The following is a 22,155-nucleotide window of genomic DNA, read 5'->3' as shown; positions in this document are numbered from 1 at the left end:
GAGGTCCACCGTTGCATAGTCACAGGAATATAATATCTGCTGCTTTTTTATTCAGCAAATTTAACTCGTTTAGCATTTGTATATGTTCTACAGTCAGATAGTGCCTTCGTATCGCCATTAAAAAAAAAAAAAAAAAAAAACTTTCGCTAAGCGATGCAAAATATTCGTCTCAATGCCAGAAAACTCGAAGAGTAATAAAAAAAGTCTCTAATAATAGAACATCTACTCTACTATAACGAGATAAAGAAATAAAAATAAAAAATAGAAAAATTAATAAATTCAATTAAAAGTATTCCAGAGCATCGAGAACATCTTCATTTGTCTATATAACATGACGCAGTAAGAGCCATTACATTACTTAACACTAATGAATTAGCAATTGTGGATATTCTACGTTTAGATACTGCTTTTATAGCATATCCTATTTTAAATTAATGATTTATTAAATGAATTGCACTATGCTTTTACACTTTTTTTTTTTTTCCTGAAGAAATAAGAAATGCTGATCAGTTTGTTTTATTTGAAAACAAATATTTATCCTATGCATTTTAGAACAAAACAAAATGTAGCTTATACCTAATAGATGACGTACAGTTTCATTTGCTTTATTCATTTATTCAAAATTTTTAAAAAAGAAACAAAAAGGCAAGAAAACAACGAATATCCTTGAAGTGAAGTTTGAGAAATTTTTATTCTTCACATGAAAGTTTATTCATTCAAAATAATGCGAAACATGACATTTTGAAAGCATGGAGGTAATGAAGAGCTTTGTGCTCTCATTAATAATGCTTCAGTTTAACATCTGGTTCAAGCTTAAAATGAGAACTTATAAATTTTCATGATGGTTTGTATTAAAACTAAAAAAATAGAAGAAAAATAGGATGATACTGTAAGTTATGCCTATACATTTAGATCTTAAGAATATAATATGGGGTTACTAAATCCCGAATGGCAAATAGATTAAGAAAGTCTCATATTTCAGACAATGAACTTGAAAAAAAAAAATTAAACTTAAGGAAAAAAAATTTCGAAGCAAATTTTCAAGCTACCAATTCTCCAGTATTTAGCAAGCTTACAACAATGCATTCCAAACATATTGTAACGAATTTCGCATAATGTAACATGCAAAGTTTGAAGATAGTGAAGCTCTGCCAGAAAAATTGTATTTAACATTGACATAAATGGCTATCTCACGAAATTGGCAAGATATTGCCAAGAATGGTTTGGGCAACTAATTTTTGCAGCCAAATTTGGCAAGAAATTACCAAAAGTCGTCAAATTTTACAACCACCTGGTTACATTTCAGTCCGATCCCTGTACAACTGCAGTTTGTATTATATGTGAATAATCATAATTGGTCCCTATATGTAACTATAACCATATCTGGCACATTCCAGTACTTTCGAGAAGTGGAAAGTTTCCTTCCAGTAATTTCGAGAAATGGAAGGTACTATATTTCTCAGCAGCTCTGGGAAAACTATATAAGGACGGAGAGAGCATCAGTTCTCAGCTCAGAGCTGACTTCAGAGTATCAAGAAATCTTTGTGCAAGCTTCGCTGTTTCGATGCACTTTGCACTGCCTTGTGTTTAATGTCAGTAGTTCATAAGTAGTTTGAAGTGGTAACTACTGATTGTGCTGTTTCCTATTGAGAAGAATTGTACAAATACTTTTGTGGAAAGTTCCAGAGCTGTAAAGTGTTTTGTTGAAAAAAATAAATTTCATCAATCTATCATCAGTTCCGTGTGCATTTAATCCATTACGAATCCATATGGATGTCACAATTTTCTAATTACTGACCCATTTTTGTGACAAAAATTTTTACAGACAACCCCTTTTAATAAATCTTACAAAAGTAAAATCCCTAAGAACTCAATTTTATTACTGCTGAAATTAATTTTGCAACTCCTCAAGTACCAGGAAAAAAAATGGATAAGCTACAAATACTTTGTGAAAGGAGTGGGCATATTTTTAATTTAGATGAAGGAAGGCTATTTCAGCAAGTTCTTCTACATTAAACTTTTTTTTTAATGAAGTGCATTAAAAGATAAGCATCAAAAGAAGAGTTAACCATAATTTTATGCTGTGACATTAGAAACTTACAAAGCCATTTGCATCTGGGAAAGCATAAGAACCTTAACCTTCACATACATTGATCATGCAGCTTCAAGAAAAATTGTATCTTTTAATGCAAACACATTTAAAGAAATTTAAAAAAAAAGAACTTATGGATAGTGCTACTCCTCATCCTTCCGATTTAAGAACATAGCCGTTGTGTTTTCCACACTAGATACCACGTCTACATGCCAATCTTCAGATCAAGGTCTAATCCAAAGTTTCACAATTACAGACAATTTTTCTTATGCTATATTCTATCCAAAGCCTCCCTCAGCTCAAAATTTTTAATGTGACTAAAAGGCAAACATTATAGATGCTACTGAGTGGATAACTTTAATGACTGATGAAGTGCAGCATTAAAAAATATTTTTAAAAAGTTTGTTTCTTTTAAATATGCTTACTACCTTTTCAACTTTATAGTACGGTTAAAACAAATTATTCCAATTCTTTCTGATTACAACAATATACAGGGAGTAATTTTTATAAATACACTTTTAATGGCTAATACCAGAACAGAACACAATCCAGAATTTAGACATATTACAATACAAAAAATTAACAAGAATTAAAATTCATAACCCTGTTACTACCAAAAAATATTCAATAAAACTAATTACCATTTCAGAGCTGTGTTTGCCAATCATAAATGATGGACAATAGAGAGAATTGCTTAAACCACTTCGAAACGCAGCTTTGTGAAGGTTTTCTAACAAAACTAGAAATATTATGATCATTTTAGAATAAATATACATATATTATAAATCTTTTATTAAATTATGTCAATGCTAATACATAACATCTTTTATTAAATTATGTCAATGCTAATACATAACTTACATTTAAACTTCAATTAAAAAAGTATCTAAAAATAACATATAATTAAACTTTTAAATGAATAACAGAGTTCATACACCTTTCTACACATGGAAATTAAGTAATTTTACAGACCATCAATGTACAAAATTAAAGACCTGTCACTAAAAGGGAATTCAATAAATTAAAGCAATTGTCTATGCCCGAACTTTACTTTTAAAATACCATTATAAGAACAAATTAGATCTCAGTGTAGGATCTATTAATATTAAAAACATAATATTTAACATAATTATAAAACAATATTGCATTTTACATTTAAAACAGTCCTACATATTTTACAGAAGGTTAGTGACACTTTTTAATCACATTGTTTAACTAACATTGGTTAGTGACATTGCTACAATGTTTTATTAATAGTTAGCTTTATATGTTAATTCTTTCTTTTATGCCTTGTTTCACCACGTACTCGCTCATTCCAGAAGTGTTCGCAGATTTTATGTCATGACTTGGGTTAAAACCAGAAGTTATAAACAACATGATTTCATAATAGAAGCTTGGTTGTTGCCACTGCAACTGCTTGCTTACATAGAGAGGAGCTGCTGATCAGAACAGACGAGCGCCAGATGTTGGCATGGTTGATAAGGGTTGAAAGTTAGTAGCACGTTGTCTGCCTGACCTAATTAGTATTGATGCAAAAGCAAAGTTTAAAGTTATAAAAATATTTAGCAGAAATAGCAATAGAAGCTCCCTAAGATTATATACTACACAGACATAGAAGACAAAGTTTTAAACTTAACCAATTTATTAACAATATATATAAAAATAAAAATACAATAAATAAATTTGATCAATATCAGAAACTTAAAGAGTGTAACATAATCATTGTCAAAAATTATACTTAGTTAACTATTCATTAACCCCAAGGGTTTTTTCTTTAAAGAATATTACACTACTAATGATACAGTAAATATATTACCTGATCTATGAATACTGGCTTTCAATACGCGAAAAACATATCACAGAACAAAATTACGTGATTAATTTGAATTTCACTTCACTATAAAGGTCTATACTTTTGGCCAAGAAGGCACCTGAATAATTTAATTAAACCTTGAATGCACTTGAACTGGTAAAAGCCGATCACTGTAGTTGCTGACCGTAAATCACAACTTGAGATTTGATGCCGCTTAATCATGAAACAGGATGCCGCCCACGGCAGTTGCTCACCGAAAATCACAACTTGGAAAGACATCGCCACTAGACCTGAAAAACACTTGTATAAAAGATGCCGCCGCCTTCAGCAGTTGCTTACTGAAAACCACAACCTGAAATTTGACGCTGCTTAACTTTGGAAACTGGACGCCGCCCACAGCAGTTGACCACCGGGAACAACTTGAGATCTATCGCTGCCGAATCATGAAACAGCAGTTGCTCACATCGTCGCCGCTTTGCAGAATCCAGGAAAAACCATCATGGCCTAGAACGACGGTACTTATTGCTGGACGACATGCATCGCAATAACATCTTCCAATGAGCGCTGGAACGGCAAACCAGGAGCAATGAAATAGGAAGAAGAAGAAGGGATTAAGCCAGAGCGATGCAAGATACTTATACATGAAGTAGACATGACGTCATCTCACAGCAACCAATCAGCTGTCGGCACGATTCAGCTTTCCAGATGACGTAACCTCGAGTTTTGTTTTTGCATCTTAATTAGGCTGGAACAGTCCGTTCTTAATACAAACAGCAGTAGCGAAAAAGAAGTAGAAGTAATTCATATATCCCTTTAAAATAAGAACTAAACCTTATGTAAAAGTTAGAATCATTTCAAGGAGGGGAGATGATGCAGAAAAAAGGGTTACAATAGGTCATATTTTCAACAAGTATTATAGCATCGCGTAAAGTTGCTGGAGTTGCAAGCCAGTTAATATACTGTGAAGTTCCAATAAGCCACTAAAGCTGTAGGTAATAAGACTTACTAGCTGTAGGTAATAAGACTTACTAGCTGTAGGTAATAAAGTTTTATGTTAATTTTTACATTTTTTGTGTTGCACCCTGTGTACACAGGAAGAATTAAAGAAAGATGATAACAGACCTTTCCTTTACATGTAGAGAGAATGTCTAAGGGTGAGCAATTAGTTGTAAATAATTATATTTGGTAGCTAGCTATTCTTAGTCAATATAGAGTCACATGATCTTTGTTAAAAAATGTTTTAGTTTTAAAAAAGCAGTATTAAAATCACAATCTAAGAACACCTTATAATTTTAAATAACGGATAATTACATAATTATGACATTGCTTCTAAAGTGATATTGGGATAGTCATGTACACACAAACCATTTATGTCTTGTAGCAACAATGCATAATAAAATATTTATGTGCCTTTTTTAATTTGAAAATTGTCAAATATTTTAGCTAATTTACAGCAATTTCCTTCTTTTAGCATTTAATCTGAGCGTATTTATCTCAATAAACAAATCAATACTTCCACTAGTTTCTGCTTCATCTCCTAACCTGTTAAAGTTTCTATGACGCACCACTGACGAAAAACTTTCTTTCTTAATTTAGAAGTCAAACAATAAAAATCAGTGTTATATTTGCAAATTTTCACAGGACTAGTTTCAATGGTTTTACCGAACCTCAGCTGCCAAAAAGCAAATGAACGAGATAAGGTGCGAACAGCTGGACAGGAGTTAAGCAACTGGTGCCATCTATTGATGAAACAAGAAAACTAAACCATAATTTCCTTAGAGGCTGAAGGTAAAGATGGGTTTGTATGAGGGTCGTTAACTAGAACACAAGATTTTTTTCAATGTGGAACACCTAGAAAATCTAATTTACCAACAGAAGATGTTTTTTGAATAATTTTGGCTGCACGAAAATGGAAAGCGTGATTTTTGGACCAACGATGCTGGGCAACAGTGGACTTCTGTGTTTCCTTTTTCCTAACATATGCCTCATGTTCTTTACTGTGAAATTTTAAGGCTCGCTTAGTTTGACCAGTGTAAATTAAACCACACTTGCAAGGAATACTATAAATGACCCAAGAATTCATATCCAGAATGAGGTCCTAAATTACGGAATTCAGAATTTTATTGATAGGAGAATAAACGACTCAAAAGTTAAATTTCTCTAGAATATGTGCAATATTATAGCTAACCGATGGGAAAAAAGGAATGACAACAGAATTCTTATCTCTTAAAATAAAAGTGTGCTTTTTGGTGTGTTGAAACGAGAATTATTTAACTGCTTGGTTAATAATGTTGAGTGATAAAGACCCTATCAATAGCTACAACTTTAAAATAACGTAGTTATTTAAAAGCATTTAGGCACTGATAAATTGTATCAAATTTAGGCACTGCCCTTAGGTAAATATTTAGTTTCCAGATTTACAACTCTTACATAATAGCATTTACACCATAGAAATTTAAGAGTTTGTAAAAAAAGTTAAAAGAATTTCTTCTAGAAATTTACTCCTGGTTTCCTTTGATGTAAAATCATTATTCAACAATGTTCCAATGGAAGATTCATTAAGACACCTAGAAACCACACTCTGTGAATTTTATTTCTTCTGCATTGAAATTGATGAGCTCATTTCCTTTACACAACTCTGTTTGAAAAAAATGCATTTTGTTTCCTAAAATAAGTATTACAAGCAAACTGAGGGATTAACCATGGGAAGCACTCCTAGTCTCATTCTGGCTGATATCTACGTGCATTATTATGAATCAAAATTATTTGAAACTTTAAACTTCTCTGTATGGTTCCACTACGTAGACAATACTTTACCCTGTTTGACGGCAATAAAAATGATTTAAATAAAGCTCTATCAGTAATGAATTCCATTGATCCCACTATTCAGTTCACTTTTGAACTTGTGACATGCAATTCTCTTCTGTTCAACATTTTGGTCACACATAACACATCCAACTTCGGTACTACTGTTTACAGTAAACCTTCATCAGTTTGCTTTCAACCGCACTTCAAATCATGTCATCTGACTAAACAAAAGTTAGCTTCATTTTATTCCTGTATGTTCCGCGCACTTCAATTTTGCTCCTTCAAACTGGTTCTTGATCAAGAACTAAATTATTTAAAAGCAGTAGCTATTGACAGAGGCTTTTCACACAACATTATTATCCAAGCATTTAAAAAATTCTCAACACACTGAAAGGCACTCTTGTTTTAGAAAATTGTAAGAATTAGTATGTTGTTATTCCTTTCTTTCCATCAATTTTGATAAAACTCAACATATTTTACAGAAATTTAACTTTCTGGTCATTTAGTCTATCAATAAAATGCTGAGTTTCATACATAAGAACCCCATTCTGGATATTAATTCATGGGGTATTTCCTTGCCAATATGGTTTAATTTTCTTTGGTCAAACTAAGAGAGCCTTAATATTTTGCATTAAAAACATGAAGCAGATGTTAGGGAAAAGGAAACACAGAAGTCCTCTGTTGCCCAGCATGTAGGCCTGAAAATCAAGCTTTCCATTTTTCTGCAGCCAAAATTATTCAAAAAACATCTTCCATTGGTAAATTAGATTTTCTAGAGGCATTTCACATTCAAAAAAAATCTCTCCGGCCTAGTTAACGACCCTAACTGCAATACATCTTTACCTTCAGTCTTTAAGGAAATTATGTTTAATCTCCTTGTTTCATCAATAGATGGTGCCAGTAGCTTAATTACCCTACAGGTGACCGGTAGAAGAGCATATCAGTTACAAAATTGCATGGATTTTACAAAAGTTTTAATTCTTGGAGAATTTATAGAATATCGTGTCAGTTTTACTTAGGTTATATTGGCCAAACAAAAGGAGCATTAAAGTTTTGCATAAAGGAACATGAATCTTACATCCGAAAAGGCGAAATTAACAAATCCTCAATAATTATTCAATAAAAATTTTGATTTTGGTTTTGCTAAAATTAGCTAGAAAGCTGATTCTATTAGGAACTGGATTTTCTTGAAGCTTTTCACATTCACGAAAATTTATTCTCTTTAGTCAATGACTTTAATCCCAATCCAGGCTTACTTAATGCCTTTAAAATTCTAGTACCTTAACCCTTCATTTTTCGTTACTATTTCTGCCGCCAGATGGCGCTATCGGCTCTTCCGCTGGTCGCCGTAGGGTATAAATATGATCGACATTTGCTTTCTCTCGTTTGCAGAATTTTTAGCTCCTGATGAAGGAAGAACCGCTTTGCCCTCGAAATTGATTGGGATTTTACATAATCTACACCAAATATAAGGTTGTCAATTGCCTGTTTTGTTAATAAACAATATCTGTAGAAATGCTGTATGAGCCCTTTTGAAAAATAATTCAGAAAAGAAAAGCATAAAGTGAATTTTACAAAGAAAAATTATATGAAACTGAATAGTCTGAAACAAATACATGAGAAAAACCTCAAAAAATATATGAAATTAATTTTAAAATATTTGCAGTAGCTTCTCTGGGTTTGCCAAGAAGTGTTTCGGAAACCGTTTTATAGCATGTATTATTCTGTTTTTCAGAATCAAATGATTCTCAAGTCCTAATGGAAAGTAATTTCACCTTAAAATATAACAGATAAAAATAAAAATGTATAAGCCCAATGTTATTTCTTAAATATAATTTTAATTTATTATACTTTTTCAATGATATTTATCAATACTATTATGTTTGTTAAAAAAAACGTCAAAAAATGCAAATATCTATGAATTAAAAACTTTGAATACAAATTGATTGCAAAACCACCAGAATAAGTTGCCTTGTTTAGTGCCACATAAAAAAATATCTTATTCATATCCCAAAAAGTAAAAAACTGTTTTTGATGTAACAGTTTATTAACTCTTCGTTTGTAAAAAAGAAATAATTTCAAACTGTTTTACATTTTGTTCAAGGTGCGGCCACGTGCCAAGAAACTTAAGTATTGCACTGTTTATTTAGAAGTAGGAATGAATTCAAACAGTCCCCCTTTTTGTCAATAAATAGGCAAAGCATATTCCTAAAAATATTAACACAAAAAATAGCAGCCCTTAAAGATATACAGAAATGTCTGAGCAAAATTAAGGATCTTTTGCAGATATTGACTGAAATTAAGGCCTTTCAAGTATAAAAAAAAAAAAGGTTTGTAAAATATCTGAGTAACTCATCCCACAAGATCACATATTCCAGTTTTACACATCTAGCTTTATTATGATTTCAGTTACCACATTTTTTACTTCTTAAGTGGTCTAGGAGACCGCTCAGAGCAGATGCATACCACTTTTAGTGGATGATAGACGTTATTTATCGGATGCTTGTATTCACAGCGAAAGCAAAAGTAAATCTGAGCTTTCTGCAGATGAATATCACAATTTTTCTAATGACTGTGACTAAAATGATAATTTTTATGGAAAAAAGCACTTCAAATGGTGCAAAAAAAGAACAAAATCGGGTGGTACGAATACCAAAGCATTACACAATAATTCAGCGAATTGGTCTGAAATATCCTGCAAAAAAAGGCTCTACAGCAGAGCCCGAAGATGCTTAGAATTTATCTTCATACATACTGTTCCAGTCATATCCTGATGCTACAAAACTGAAAAGAAGAAATTTTGTGCTTTTATTAGCTAATCAACTTCTTAAACCGCATCAGAAAGTTGGGATAACTTCCGCTTTTTTGCCAAGGGAACTGAAGGTAACAATTAGAAAAATCGTTGGAAATTCTGAGAATAGATTTATCAAATCAAGAAAAATTAGAACAACAACAAACACACACACACACGCACACACACACACAAAAAAAAAAAAAAAAAAAAAAACACGTAGTCTGTGCCCCCCTTGTAAGAGAAAAACAACATTCAAATGCTTGGAATGCAAGGAACCAGTGTGTCTTCAGTGCTCTCAAAAAATGTGTTTTGACTGTGTATCATCTTATGATTCATCCTTGTAAACAAAGATATACTAATCTACTATTTTTTAATAACTAAATTCATTGTTGTAGAATTACAGTTTAATTGAAAGTAATGCTTAATTAAGTCGCATATTTTCATGATGTGTTTAATATTATTTTTTTCTTTAAAAGCTCTGTTCCTTAAAACGAAGTAAATGGTCATTTTTTATATGAATTTAACTGCATAAAATTAAATGATTTATGTTTAAAATATATTGATTTAAATGAATTAGAATTGTATAAATATGCATAAAGTATCTATAACATTATTTAAAAAGGCATTAAAGTATGTATTTTTATGCGTTTTCTGTGAGACTGCTCACAGTATTTATGCCGAAAAAAATTGTCACAGCAGTTAAAGGTTAAAAATTATTTCATTTAAAATTATGAAGGAATTAGAATTTTGAAATACTACTTACTTATGAGTACTTCTGTAATACAAAATTATCAATGCTTACCTGCTTCTGGATTGCTCTGGTAAACTGCCAAATCGACATGCATTCTTGGTACGGCATCATTAACTTCCCATGGTTTAAAAGCTTGTCTAGTTATAATATCTGCAAGAATTTCAAATCCAGAATCTCTGGAAAAAATATTTGATAATAAATCCCTGTTCGCTACATACAACAAAATAAATGCATCCACATACATTAAAAAAAATCACTGAAAGTTGAATTTTTAGAAATGAATCCAGTACATATTTCAAGTTTCAACCATAATTAAGGTTTTGATATGGAATAATCAAAACATTCACTTTTCTGCCAAAATTACTTTCACCTACACATGAAGAGACAAATTACACAGATTCAGATAAATGACTAGTAATCACAACAAATATGACAAAACTCAACCAAAAGATGATAAACAATGATCCAAATAATGCCAAATATGAAGATATAGTAATCAACTAATCAAAAATCAAAAATAAAAGGTTTGTGCAGGTAAGTAGATTGGTTTTCAACTTCAGCTTTAGCCAATATACACTACCCGACATTGAAAATGCAACACTAAGAAGGAGTGGCCCAAAAATTATCAAAAATTTCAAGGTAGACGCACATCATCAAGTTATGGAAATGATGTGAAATGCACAACTCTCCAGCTCACATTGAAGACATAAGGGATGGAACCAGCAGAACGTTCAATTTTCTTGCCATTATATCTGCTAGGGATATCATTGTAGAAAATTTGCTCTTGTCTGAGAGGATGCGTGCAGTAGAGAATGCCAGGCCGTTGTCAAAAGAGCAAGTTCTAGCAGACAGATGACTTTATGAGGAGCACAGTGGTCAGACAGAAAATGGCAGGTTAGTCCATACAGCAAATCTCAGTTGACACGCTTCTGGATGCGTCCACAGTGTACTATGAGTCACACTTGTTTCTCAAATGATGGTCGCCGCATATGAGTTCGGTGTCGATGTGGAGACAGGTCCAACCTGGCAGCAATTGTGGAATTCCCCACCACGCGACATAGCAGCATCATGGTTTAGAGTGCAATTGCATACGATTCCAGGTCACCTCTGGTTTGTACTCTGAGCACAATAATGGCCCAATGATATGTGGATGATGTGCTGCAGCTGGTGACACTCCACCTTCAGGGTTATGCCTAGTGCCCTTTATCAGCAGGATAATACCCGACCATACACTGCTCGCATCAGCCAAGGTGTACAGAAGCTTCCCTGGCCACACTTCTCTCCTGATCTCTCACTAATTGAACACATTTGAGATATGATTGAATGTTATTTGCAGACCCTCTCATTGCCACTTTCAGATGACGAACTGTGATAAATGGTTGACAGAGAATGGAGAGCCATTCCTCGGGACGCCATCCGTTGTCTCCCCAACTTTTCACCTAGACATGTTGCTTCATGTATCGCTGTCCAAAGTGGTTCTACAACCGACTGAGCTGATGCTGTTCTTGTTCTGTATTATGTACACGGTGACCTTTTTTAAAGTGACAGTGTTTGGAGCGCCCTATAGCGCGATCCAATAGCCAAAATGGCACCAAACTTGGTATTTAGACTAATCAAGACATAGGACATCAGGACATACAATCGTTAATTAATTAATAGTTAAATTATTAATGTTTATTTACTACATTAACTTCCCCGGTGAGGAATTAGACCACATTCAATGTGAGCACCGTTCTCAGAAATAACACCGTGCATTCTGTGCACAACGTTCTCCACAGTCATATGTAACATATCACGAGGAATATTCTGTACTGTCTTTGTTATGTTGTCCTTTAGAATAGACAAATTTGATACTCCACCAACATAAACTTGAGATTTCAAATAACCCCAGAGCCAAACATCGCATGTCATGAGGTCAGGAGAATGACGCAGCCATGCAACTGGAAAACTGCAACTTATGACTCTATCATCAGTGAGTGATTAGTCTAAATACCAAGTTTGGTGCTATTTTAGCTATTAGATCGCGCTACAGGGCGCTCCAAACACTGTCACTTTAAAAAAGATCACCGTGTTTATCAATTTTGAAATAAAGATTTTGATCTAAGGTAGTAACTTAATTAATTATATTTCATGAAGAAAGCTTTGTTTTCCTTCAGAATAACATTAGGGTTTTCAGTTATATGAATGTTGAAACATGTATTATTTCCAATAAGTGTGTCCCCTAAAAATAAAAATCTTGCAAAATAAAATTACAGGCTGCAGTACTTTCTGTAAAATTGCCAATATGAAAGCACGTTCAGATAGAAGATATCAGATATATCCTTGTTGAACTAACTGACAAATTATTCTAAAATTTCAGGTGAACATTCACTTAAAAGTGAAATGCCCTATAAAATTTCATTATTAAGCAAGTTATTTAAACTACATTAGGAAATGACCGTTAGATATAGCTATATTAAGTCTTGATGATTTCATCTCTCTTATGCAGATCATATCACTTTGATCTAAACTACTGGTTAAAGATATGGCATACTTTGCATTCTACCAGAAAATCAAGTCAGCTTTTCTTTGACAAGTTTTTAGATAAAGAAGAAAAACCAAAGAGCATTTCTGCAAATGATATGACCCAAAGTCATTTGCATATGAGTTTAAATTGAAAGGATATACATACTGTTCCATTCTAAAGAATTAATATTCTATGAAGAAGACTCATGAAAAATACTTTCAAAATTGCAAGTTCATCAGGCATTCCATAATTACATGGTAGTGGACAGAATTCTATTTATAAATCCTGCTGGGATCAGGTCCCTTTCTTAAGCCTAGCATTTACTACACAAAATGCCACACATCAAGGCTTTAAAGAATTTTTTCAAACTGTTTTTAACCCTTCAGCTAAAAAGTGAGAGAGACAATACCATTCAGCTAAAAAGTGAGACCAAACCATTCAGCTAAAAAGTGAGAGACACAATACATTATAATTAGCGCAATATTATCATAGTCAATGGTACGAATGTTTACAGCTATAATACACAGATTTAATTCTTGTTAAAACATGTATACTTTAAGTTTTCACAAGGCATGAAATCAAACTACTAAGAAAATTTTGGATTATGCATAATACTCATATGTGAACTGTCATCACTGTGCCAACTAAAAAAACATTTCTATATTCAACCAGTAATCAACAAATGAGCTATGGGTTAACCATCCGAGTATTACGAGCTTAGCTCTGAAATTTTAAAGTTCTTCAAAATGTCACAAATAAATGACATTTTCCTGATTATAATTAAAAAAAGGCTCTTTCATTTTGTACCTTGAATTCTTTTCTTCAAATATACATCCAACCCGAAACCAGATATACTACCAGCTGGCAGAAATTTTCATGCACAAATGAATAAGAAAGCCACTCTTCTATACCAAATTTTACATCCATAACAAAAGATAGAACCATAACAAAAAATCGGACGGATAAACAAAACAACCAATTTTGCTTCATACAGCAATTCCTCTCATGAAAACAGAAATAACTACAAACATTATGATCTACGATGCCATATCCATCAGTATGACAGACTTCATTTAGCCACTTTCAGGCTCTGACTTTGTTAAGAATAATTATTACTTCAGACAACAATCTTGAAGCTGACAAGAAAGAATGCCATGATAACTGGAAAGGCAAGCAGAGTCTTTCTAAAATTTTCCCCGGGTTTTAAAAAATGTTACTTAAAAATTTTTAAATATACAAAATGATTTCATATATAATATGCTAAGATTTTTTTTTTTGGGGGGGGGAGGAGGGTAAATTTGAAAATGCTCTACATTTGCAGCATGGTAGACTTCAAGACGGCCAAACTTCTGTCCATTAAATCCATTAAAATCATGTTTGAGGGCACTCTGAAATGGCTGCCATGAATTTTCTGACATAGTTCTTTGACTTTGAATCTCTTCATTTCAGGATTTTCAGAAGAAATAGGATGGTAAAGCTTTACTCTTTGCAATTAGGTTGGTTCTCTTAATTACTCTGACTTAAAATCTTTGAAGAAAATTAAGAAAATTTTGCTCTGCTAACAATATGGTAACAATTCCCTTAAATGGCCAAGGGTTTAGTCATTAAGTTATTCAAGTTCCCAAATTTACTCCAAGAAATTTATTTTTTGAACAGACTTATAAAATATCCCTGACAGTTTACATCTTGATTCTTTACCTTTGGTTACACTGCACTAACAGCTCAGACACATTCTGTGACACATAATATGTACTCAATTAGAACTATTAGGGAAAATATCTCATGTACATACATAACTTGGTCAGCAATACAGTTAAACTTGAATCAACAGAAAATGTCCTTCACATAAAATAAGGTTTGCGAGATAATAGTCTGATAGAAAAAAATGGGTATTGAATTTTATGATCCCAATATTCCCACTAAAAATTACTGTTGAAGACACTTAGAATGAGCCAGTGCAAATTACTTATTCATGACCATTTTGACTAGTGTTCTCATGACAAAACAGAAGGCTACTCTGGCAGGAATATCTCCAAAAAGCTAAGGCCCTTTCTATAAAAATACAGGTTGTTACAAAAATTAAAAAATAAATATTGTGTTAAGTGTATTCCATGGCGAACAATGTGAGGATGTTTTCACACAGGGCGTTGGGGGAAGCTAGCTCATATTCATGTTAAACATGGTGAAAATTACGCAGGGTTCTTAATGAACTTTGGCTTTTCATAATGAAACAAAACAACTTCTCTGAACAATCAGAATGGAATAGCTTGCCAAATTAAGTAGAAGCGGTCCCCCCCTTACAAAATACAATGAAATAACTAAAAACACTATAAAAATTTATCTTACCAGTAAATGGAAATGAAAGAAATCCATGCCTTTAAACTATTAAAAAATACACAAAGTTTAAAAAATAACAAACTCTTGAAATTTCAGCTTACAAAAGAAATTTGTAATAATCAAAATTCAAAGTAAATACCCTTTCTTTGGTGTTTCAAAACAAAACTGGATTTAAAAATGACGATTTCCAAAAATTATTTATTATACCACATAACTATATAATGCAGCAGACTTTTAAATGGCCTTACTAAATTTTTTGGAAGAGTTGTTGCATTTCTAAAGAAAAATGCAATAATTCTGAAGCAAAGAATGAAAAACAGCTCACAATAACATGGAAGAAAAGCTTAGGGTTGACAAAATTGTATCATACATGGATTGATTAAAATAGTTTGTGCAAAAAAAAAGTGACCACTACAACTCTCCATTTACTTTCCAAAACTGTCAGTTTTTTTATAGGTTACAGCTTGAGATATGAACTTTTATTATTTCAGAGGTATGACCTGAACTTTTTTAAGCTCCATTGACTTGAAAAAAGTTTCACATTTTTTCTGATATTTTGAAAAACTTTTATACTTTCATTGCCTTTCCCTGCCCACTTTACTTCCCTGACTTTTCAGGATTTTCAAGATTAGTGGAAGCCATACTATGAAAGATTCAATTAGCCAGTCTGTTCACTACTTAACCCTCTTTAAGCAAGATACCACTCCTCGACAATCTTATCTACTTATACACTCGCATAAATTTATTTCATGATGTAATTTGTTTATGAAGAAGTTACTTGTACACTGTGTGTTTTACGCACTTTCATGATGAGTTTGCATATATGCACACAGATGATAAAAATGCAAGGAAAAAATATCATTTAACTAAATGATTATTACAGTATTTTTTTTCAAATCTGCTTAAATAATGACTTTATAATAGCTCAGTATATATAGTAATGTATAAAAATTACTTTATAAAATCTGCACTTACATATCATCACGAATGCACTGCAATGTATAAATTAAATGCTCTCGGGTAGCAGTCACTCTGAAATAAAGCACTTTAATATTAAAAATGCAAATGCAGCAAAGACATTAAAAAAAGTAAGCACACAATGTTAAAAAACGCAATGTTACAATGTTAAAGTGAAATGTTAAAAAAAGTGTGATTACTAATGAAAAGACCACATAAAGGTATTTCAACCCAAATGAAGAGTAAAACTTGGTCCAATGATGTATTCAATTACACAGGAGGGGAAAAATTCACAGCAAAAAGAATAAAAAAAATTGTTACAAAAGTTCTAATTTTAAAGAATATTAAAGTCTATCTTAATCAGTTCTAAATAAAACCTCAGCAACAAGAAACTGCAAAATTTCAAAACAATACTAAAATAACTTATGTAACTTACTTATTAATTAATTATCTTAGTTAAAAAATCATATAAAAATAGATCAATATAAAAGATAAATTCATACAAATATAACCATATAATACATGACTTTTATAATGACTATAAAAGATTTTCTATTATATGCATTTAGCAAATAATACTTTTATGCATTTCCCCTATATTTTGAAAACTTTATCATATAAGGGGCCATAAAAATCTTTAATAAATGCCTTTTTGAATAACATGATGCATGAAACAGGAAAAAATTACACATATTCAGAGTTTGTATGCATTTCTTTGAATGAAAATTAAGGACTTTTAAAGCCATTTAAGAGCCACCAATGAAAACAAAAATTACGGACCTATTATTAAACAGAATTGAATAAATTAACTGCCTTCCCTTTTGCAATACTATTCTAAGAATAAAACAGTACGTAAGATGCATTAATTATTTAACACAATCTAATATTTAGCATAAAACATGTTTAGTAAAAATAAGCTTGAGAGTAAAACTACATTTTCAAGTAAACAACATTAAATTCCTTGAAACACTTATAAAGAATATTTCCATGATCAGTATTAAAAAAATATTTGTTAAAAAACAAAATCACAATGTGAGGAAATTTCGCAGTTTAAAATAACACATATAATTTATGATGCTGGTTTTAAAAGGTATTGGAGCAATTACACAATAAAAGATACAAAACATCCATAACAAAATTCTTCAATCAGAAATGTTTCTCAATATTTCAGCTTGCTTATATTTATTTCCTTCAATTTAATTACTTACTATGTTCATTTGCTTTAAAGAAAAATATCAAGGCTCCTACTAATCTCTGTATCATCTACTAACTTGTTAACATCTTCAATACCCCCTTTGAAAGCAAATTTCCTCCTGCTTCTCTATACAACCAATTTCTTTTTCAATAAATTTTCTTTTCAGAATCAAAATTTTTGTTTTAAAAAACTGCATGTATTTAGAACGAGGAGAAGAAATTGCTAATCTTATTTTATTAGTAAGTTGCATATTGAGAATAATTCCAGAAATCTTTATGAATACATGCTCAGATATGTAAGATAAATATTTATATAAATTTTCAATATCTCTACTAACATAAGAATTCCTTTTTATAGATGCCACTCTGTGACAAGACTAAAATCATTTTTGCAATCTCCATACTTCAGAACATTGAAAATCACAAAAATAAACGAAAAGAAATATATCAAGAGAAAGATATTTAGGATCAAAAAAAGAAAAAGAACCTCTTTATTACACCCACCAGCGGCCGTGGTAGTTTGGTCCGAGATTTGAATCCCGCGGACGGGCTGGCTGCTTGGGCGTTTTCGTGGTTTTCCCCATGTATAACGTGTATACAAGCCAGTTTCCCTTAGAAAGTCCTCTATGAAGGCATCCCTTCCCTTAGGCAGATAGCACTAGTGTGCTTTGCCATAATTAAATAAACCAAACGAAAACCTCTTTATTACTACAATCTCCATCACTTAAACAGCTTCAAAGCTGCAACCCTACCCGAAGGTGTACAAAGACTGTTTGCCAGAAGGCCTGCAATCCTAACCATAGTCGTTTATGCTCTACCCATCACAAGGAAATGCTCCGAGTATGACTGCAGCTTTGGCATAACTAATTAACAAAAGAACTTTGTGTGCCATTTTAATAAACGAAACTATAACAATAATGGAGCATGGTAGCATGGCACTGTTTTAATTTGCTTTATCCAAAAATTCTTCAAACAATATGAGAAATACACCTGTCGTACAGTAAAATATGTCTATCCTATGTTATTTCTTTTCACAGGCTTTTTAGCCATTACAATACAAAAACCAACTTTGTGAGAATACAAAGGAAAAGGTTTTTAAAAAAAAATTCAGAAAAGAGCATAAAATACATTTTACAGAGAAAGCTAAAAAACACCAGAATATTATCAAAGAATAAAATATATATATTTGATATTTTAGCAGTTGAGCACATGAGTGACGAAGCCTGCCATCAGAGTGCGGGCATTGTTTGGCTGAGTGGAACAGCAGAAATGATGACACAGATTTTACTTTTTACTATTCCATATCTTTATTTCAATTTTCACCGCAGATCATTTTTACTTTAGATGAAATTCTCCAAATGTATATTCAGCAGCGGTTTAAACTAAGTAAGAATAAATTTAAGACTTTCTGCGTCATACATATTCTAACAAAGGAATGGGTTAAGCAGCAGCAAAGTGTTGTAGTGCAGGAGGAGAGAAGCAATCTGATGCAAAATGACATGAATTTGTTATTTATAGAAGCGGTTATGTAATAGGCTCGAATGTTCTCAAAAATACTGGTCTAGGGGGAAGATTCTAATATTACGGAAAGTTAATTAGAGGTTGCTTGTTCGCATGGAGCAAAGCCATCGTATTTTTTATATTTTACATATATATAACACAAAAAATTACATAAATTAAAATCATTTTAACACAATTAACAGTAGCATTCTTGCTTTTGTCAAAAAAAAAAAAAAAAATCAGAACCAAAATAAAAGCTAAAGCCATTTTTAAAACATGACAGATGTTAATAAAGCATTTTAATGATATTTTTCTTTTTAAATATAATTCTAATAAGCTGTTGTTACTTTAAAAACTTTGCAATTATGTTCCTACCCTTGATGAAAAATCATCAGAAAATTCACAAATCAAAATTTTTGGAGACATAAAAGCTCCAAAATGTTGAGTCGCCAAATTTGGCAATGCACAATGCATTCCTTTTGCAAAAAGGGAAAAGGATTGTTTTGGGTGCAATAAAGACAACAAATTTAAACAATAACCAGAATGTCTGCCAAGAGCTTAAATACAAATCTGGGAATAATTAGAAAATTGGAACAACTTTTGAAGGCTTTGGGGGGAAAAAATGCAAAATTTGTAAAAAATTAATTTTGCAAGATTTTAAAATTAAGCAATTTTCAAAAAAAAAAAAAGTGAAATGTTGTCAGAAGTGCATTAAAATCATGTACCTATATATATTGGTAAAATATACATTCCGACAAAAAAGTGCCTGAACAGCCAACCACAGTGAATTTTTTTATTCATATTTTTTTAACTCGACTGATTATTCCGTCTCCAAAAGAATGCTTTAGATCAGCTCTAGGCAGCCTTTTTTTGGCCAAACAGCCAGATTTCAGATTTACATGCACGCACATACACATCAAAAAAAAAGTTGCAAATAAACTAACATTGTTGAGACATTAGGTATTTTGGAAGCAGGAAAGATGAAAAATTAGCAACGCCCTCGCCAGGAACTGAACCATGGACCTCTGGAATACGCGCTCCGTGTGCAAACCACTACACTACGAAGTCATGCTAAGAAGGTGGGAGAAATACATTATATACTCCCCTTTTTAAAAGGGTTTTTAAGGGACCCAATCGCCAAACCCTGGGTGTGGAGAATCATCATCCACCACCCTTTTTAGTTCCGGTGCCACTGCATAGACATTAGGTATTTTGGAAGCAGGAAAGATGAAAAATGAGCAAGGTCGTCGCCGGGAATCGAACCACGGACCTCTGGAATACGCACCCAGCGTGCAGACCACTACACTATGAAGGCATGCTAAGAAGGCGGGAGAAATACCTTATAATATCTTTAAATATAAACTGCTGTTATAAGCGAACTGAATTCTAACATGAAAATATACAAATGTCTAACAACCCAACAATTAACTAAGACGAAATATTCTGTTTCCTAAACTTGCATAAATTTTTCGAAAATCACCAAATTTTGCTTATGAAGATCAATATACAATCTAAGAAATTTTATCTTGATTTAAAAAAGGTTACAAATAATTTACAAATTTTCAAATTAAAAATATATCATAAATTCAAATTTATTTTATTTCATGACACATTAACCCATTAACGAACCCGCCCCTCGGAATGAAATGCTTTGAAAATGGCCGCGTTGTCAGTCAACAAACCCCTCCAAAAAAAAAAAAAAAAAAAAAAATCGCTTTTGTTTTCTGAAATCTCTCTAAGATGGCCCAGCCTAAGGCAGTATGTTTGCTTCCCCTTAGTATGATGGATAAGCCATAAAATTGCCTCCCCGCTAATGAATGGCAAGAAGTACTTTTTGCGTTTAGTTTCGTCTTCCTCCTCTTTCTTTGTACTGTAGACTTGTTTCTTTTAATATGTGATGTTCGAATTTTCCGAAATCTTTTTAGAATTTTAGCTTCCAATCTTGTAAATTTTCAATTATTCGACATGTTTTATTGGGCAGTATTTTAAGAAAGATCATTATTTATTTTGTTACACAATTTTTTTACTATTTACTTTTGTATTTTCTTTAGTTTTAGTAGGCCAATTTATCTTGGGAAATCAAATTTTAATCCATTCTTTTACCGACTCAGTTTTCATCACATTATAAGTCCATATATATTTATGATGAGAGTACAATATTATCAGGAATTTTGGCATACGTATTTATATTTTAGCGTTGAATTTTTTAAACAAGTTTTTCGTTAACAGTCGAGCTCATCCTTGTAAACGCTTGATCTATGGAATTGGCAAGCAATCCTTCCTAATATTTCCTAATATTCTTCGGGATTCCTAATATTTTTCGGGATTTTACAGCAATTTCTAGAATTTTGGCGGTTTTCTACAAATATTTTGGTAAGTTTAGCTATTATACAGTTGCTACTAATGTGGAATTTAAAGCCAAAAATATATTCCTCCGTTGGTTTGAGATATTGCATTTCGAATTCAAACGGAAGTTTAAATGAATTTGATACAATCTTACCACACACTAGAAAGAATTATTTCTCTGTGTTGGATGGATTTTTCTCACTTTTCCGCATTTTATACATTCATTGCATAAAGCAGACACACACAAAAATACCTTTTGATTCTTATGGTTTCAGTTAAATGAATTGTAATATATATATTTTTTAACTTTCAAAATATATTTGCTCGTTTATGCATAAATTTAAAATCGTGGGACTTCCACTTAGAAATTATATGACTAAATTGCAGTATTTAAGCTAATAACTGAAATTATAGTACTGAAATGACATAGAATAAAAGAATAATTATAGTCAATTTAAATAAATTTCTATTCTATTTAAATAAATTTCTATTTTCATTTAAAATTTGTCATTATTAGCTCCTCCCACAGTTTTATGTAATCAGAGGATTTTTCGAATTCTATTAGGTGGTTAATATAATTTCAAGGCCTAATAGAAAAGTGATAATATGGAAAAATTATGTCTTAAGTACCAATAGCCAAGTATTTGTAATTAAATAAAAATAAATATTGAATACCAGCCGCTTTTTTATTTATTTTTAGTCATATAACAAAAGATAAACAAGAATACTATTACATCTAAGAATTATTTAGTAAATTATTTTGATAATGTTATATGAATGAGGAAACGCCGTAAAAATGTTTTAATGATTGAATTCACCATTAAAAATCAAACAAACCCCCAAATTCCTTTTTCCCAAAACTGCGTAAATTGTTTTGATTAAATATGATTTGAATGCGTTTTCCAATTCTGTTCTGAGTAATATAAATTAGGATATAAATTATTATCAGTAATAATTTTTATATTATAACTTAGCAGAATATCGTTTACCATTAAAAATTATATCTAAAAGAATTAAATTTTGTAAAAGAATAAAAAATATAATTAACTGTTCCATT

At 31.7% G+C, this 22,155-nt stretch overlaps 1 protein-coding gene across 1 annotated transcript in view; it reads right to left on the bottom strand.

Moving 5' to 3' along the window:
* UQCR-C2 (Ubiquinol-cytochrome c reductase core protein 2) overlaps window positions 1-22,155 on the bottom strand; it is a 119,998-nt gene that overhangs the window by 63,573 nt on the left and 34,270 nt on the right. Inside the window, exons 5-7 of the mRNA XM_035359231.2 lie at window positions 16,077-16,133; window positions 10,310-10,434; window positions 2,734-2,831 (exon numbers count right to left, since the gene is read on the bottom strand). Coding sequence (XP_035215122.2) covers window positions 2,734-2,831; window positions 10,310-10,434; window positions 16,077-16,133 — 280 coding nt within the window. The remainder of the gene's footprint in view (window positions 1-2,733; window positions 2,832-10,309; window positions 10,435-16,076; window positions 16,134-22,155) is intronic.

Source organism: Stegodyphus dumicola, chromosome X1, assembly GCF_044657685.1.
Source record: "Stegodyphus dumicola isolate Sdum_Otavi_A_Nest chromosome X1, ASM4465768v1".
In the NCBI taxonomy this organism is placed as follows: domain Eukaryota; kingdom Metazoa; phylum Arthropoda; class Arachnida; order Araneae; family Eresidae; genus Stegodyphus; species Stegodyphus dumicola.
Note: the sequence above shows the minus strand (reverse complement) of the source record. Positions and strands in the feature narration are given on the sequence as shown.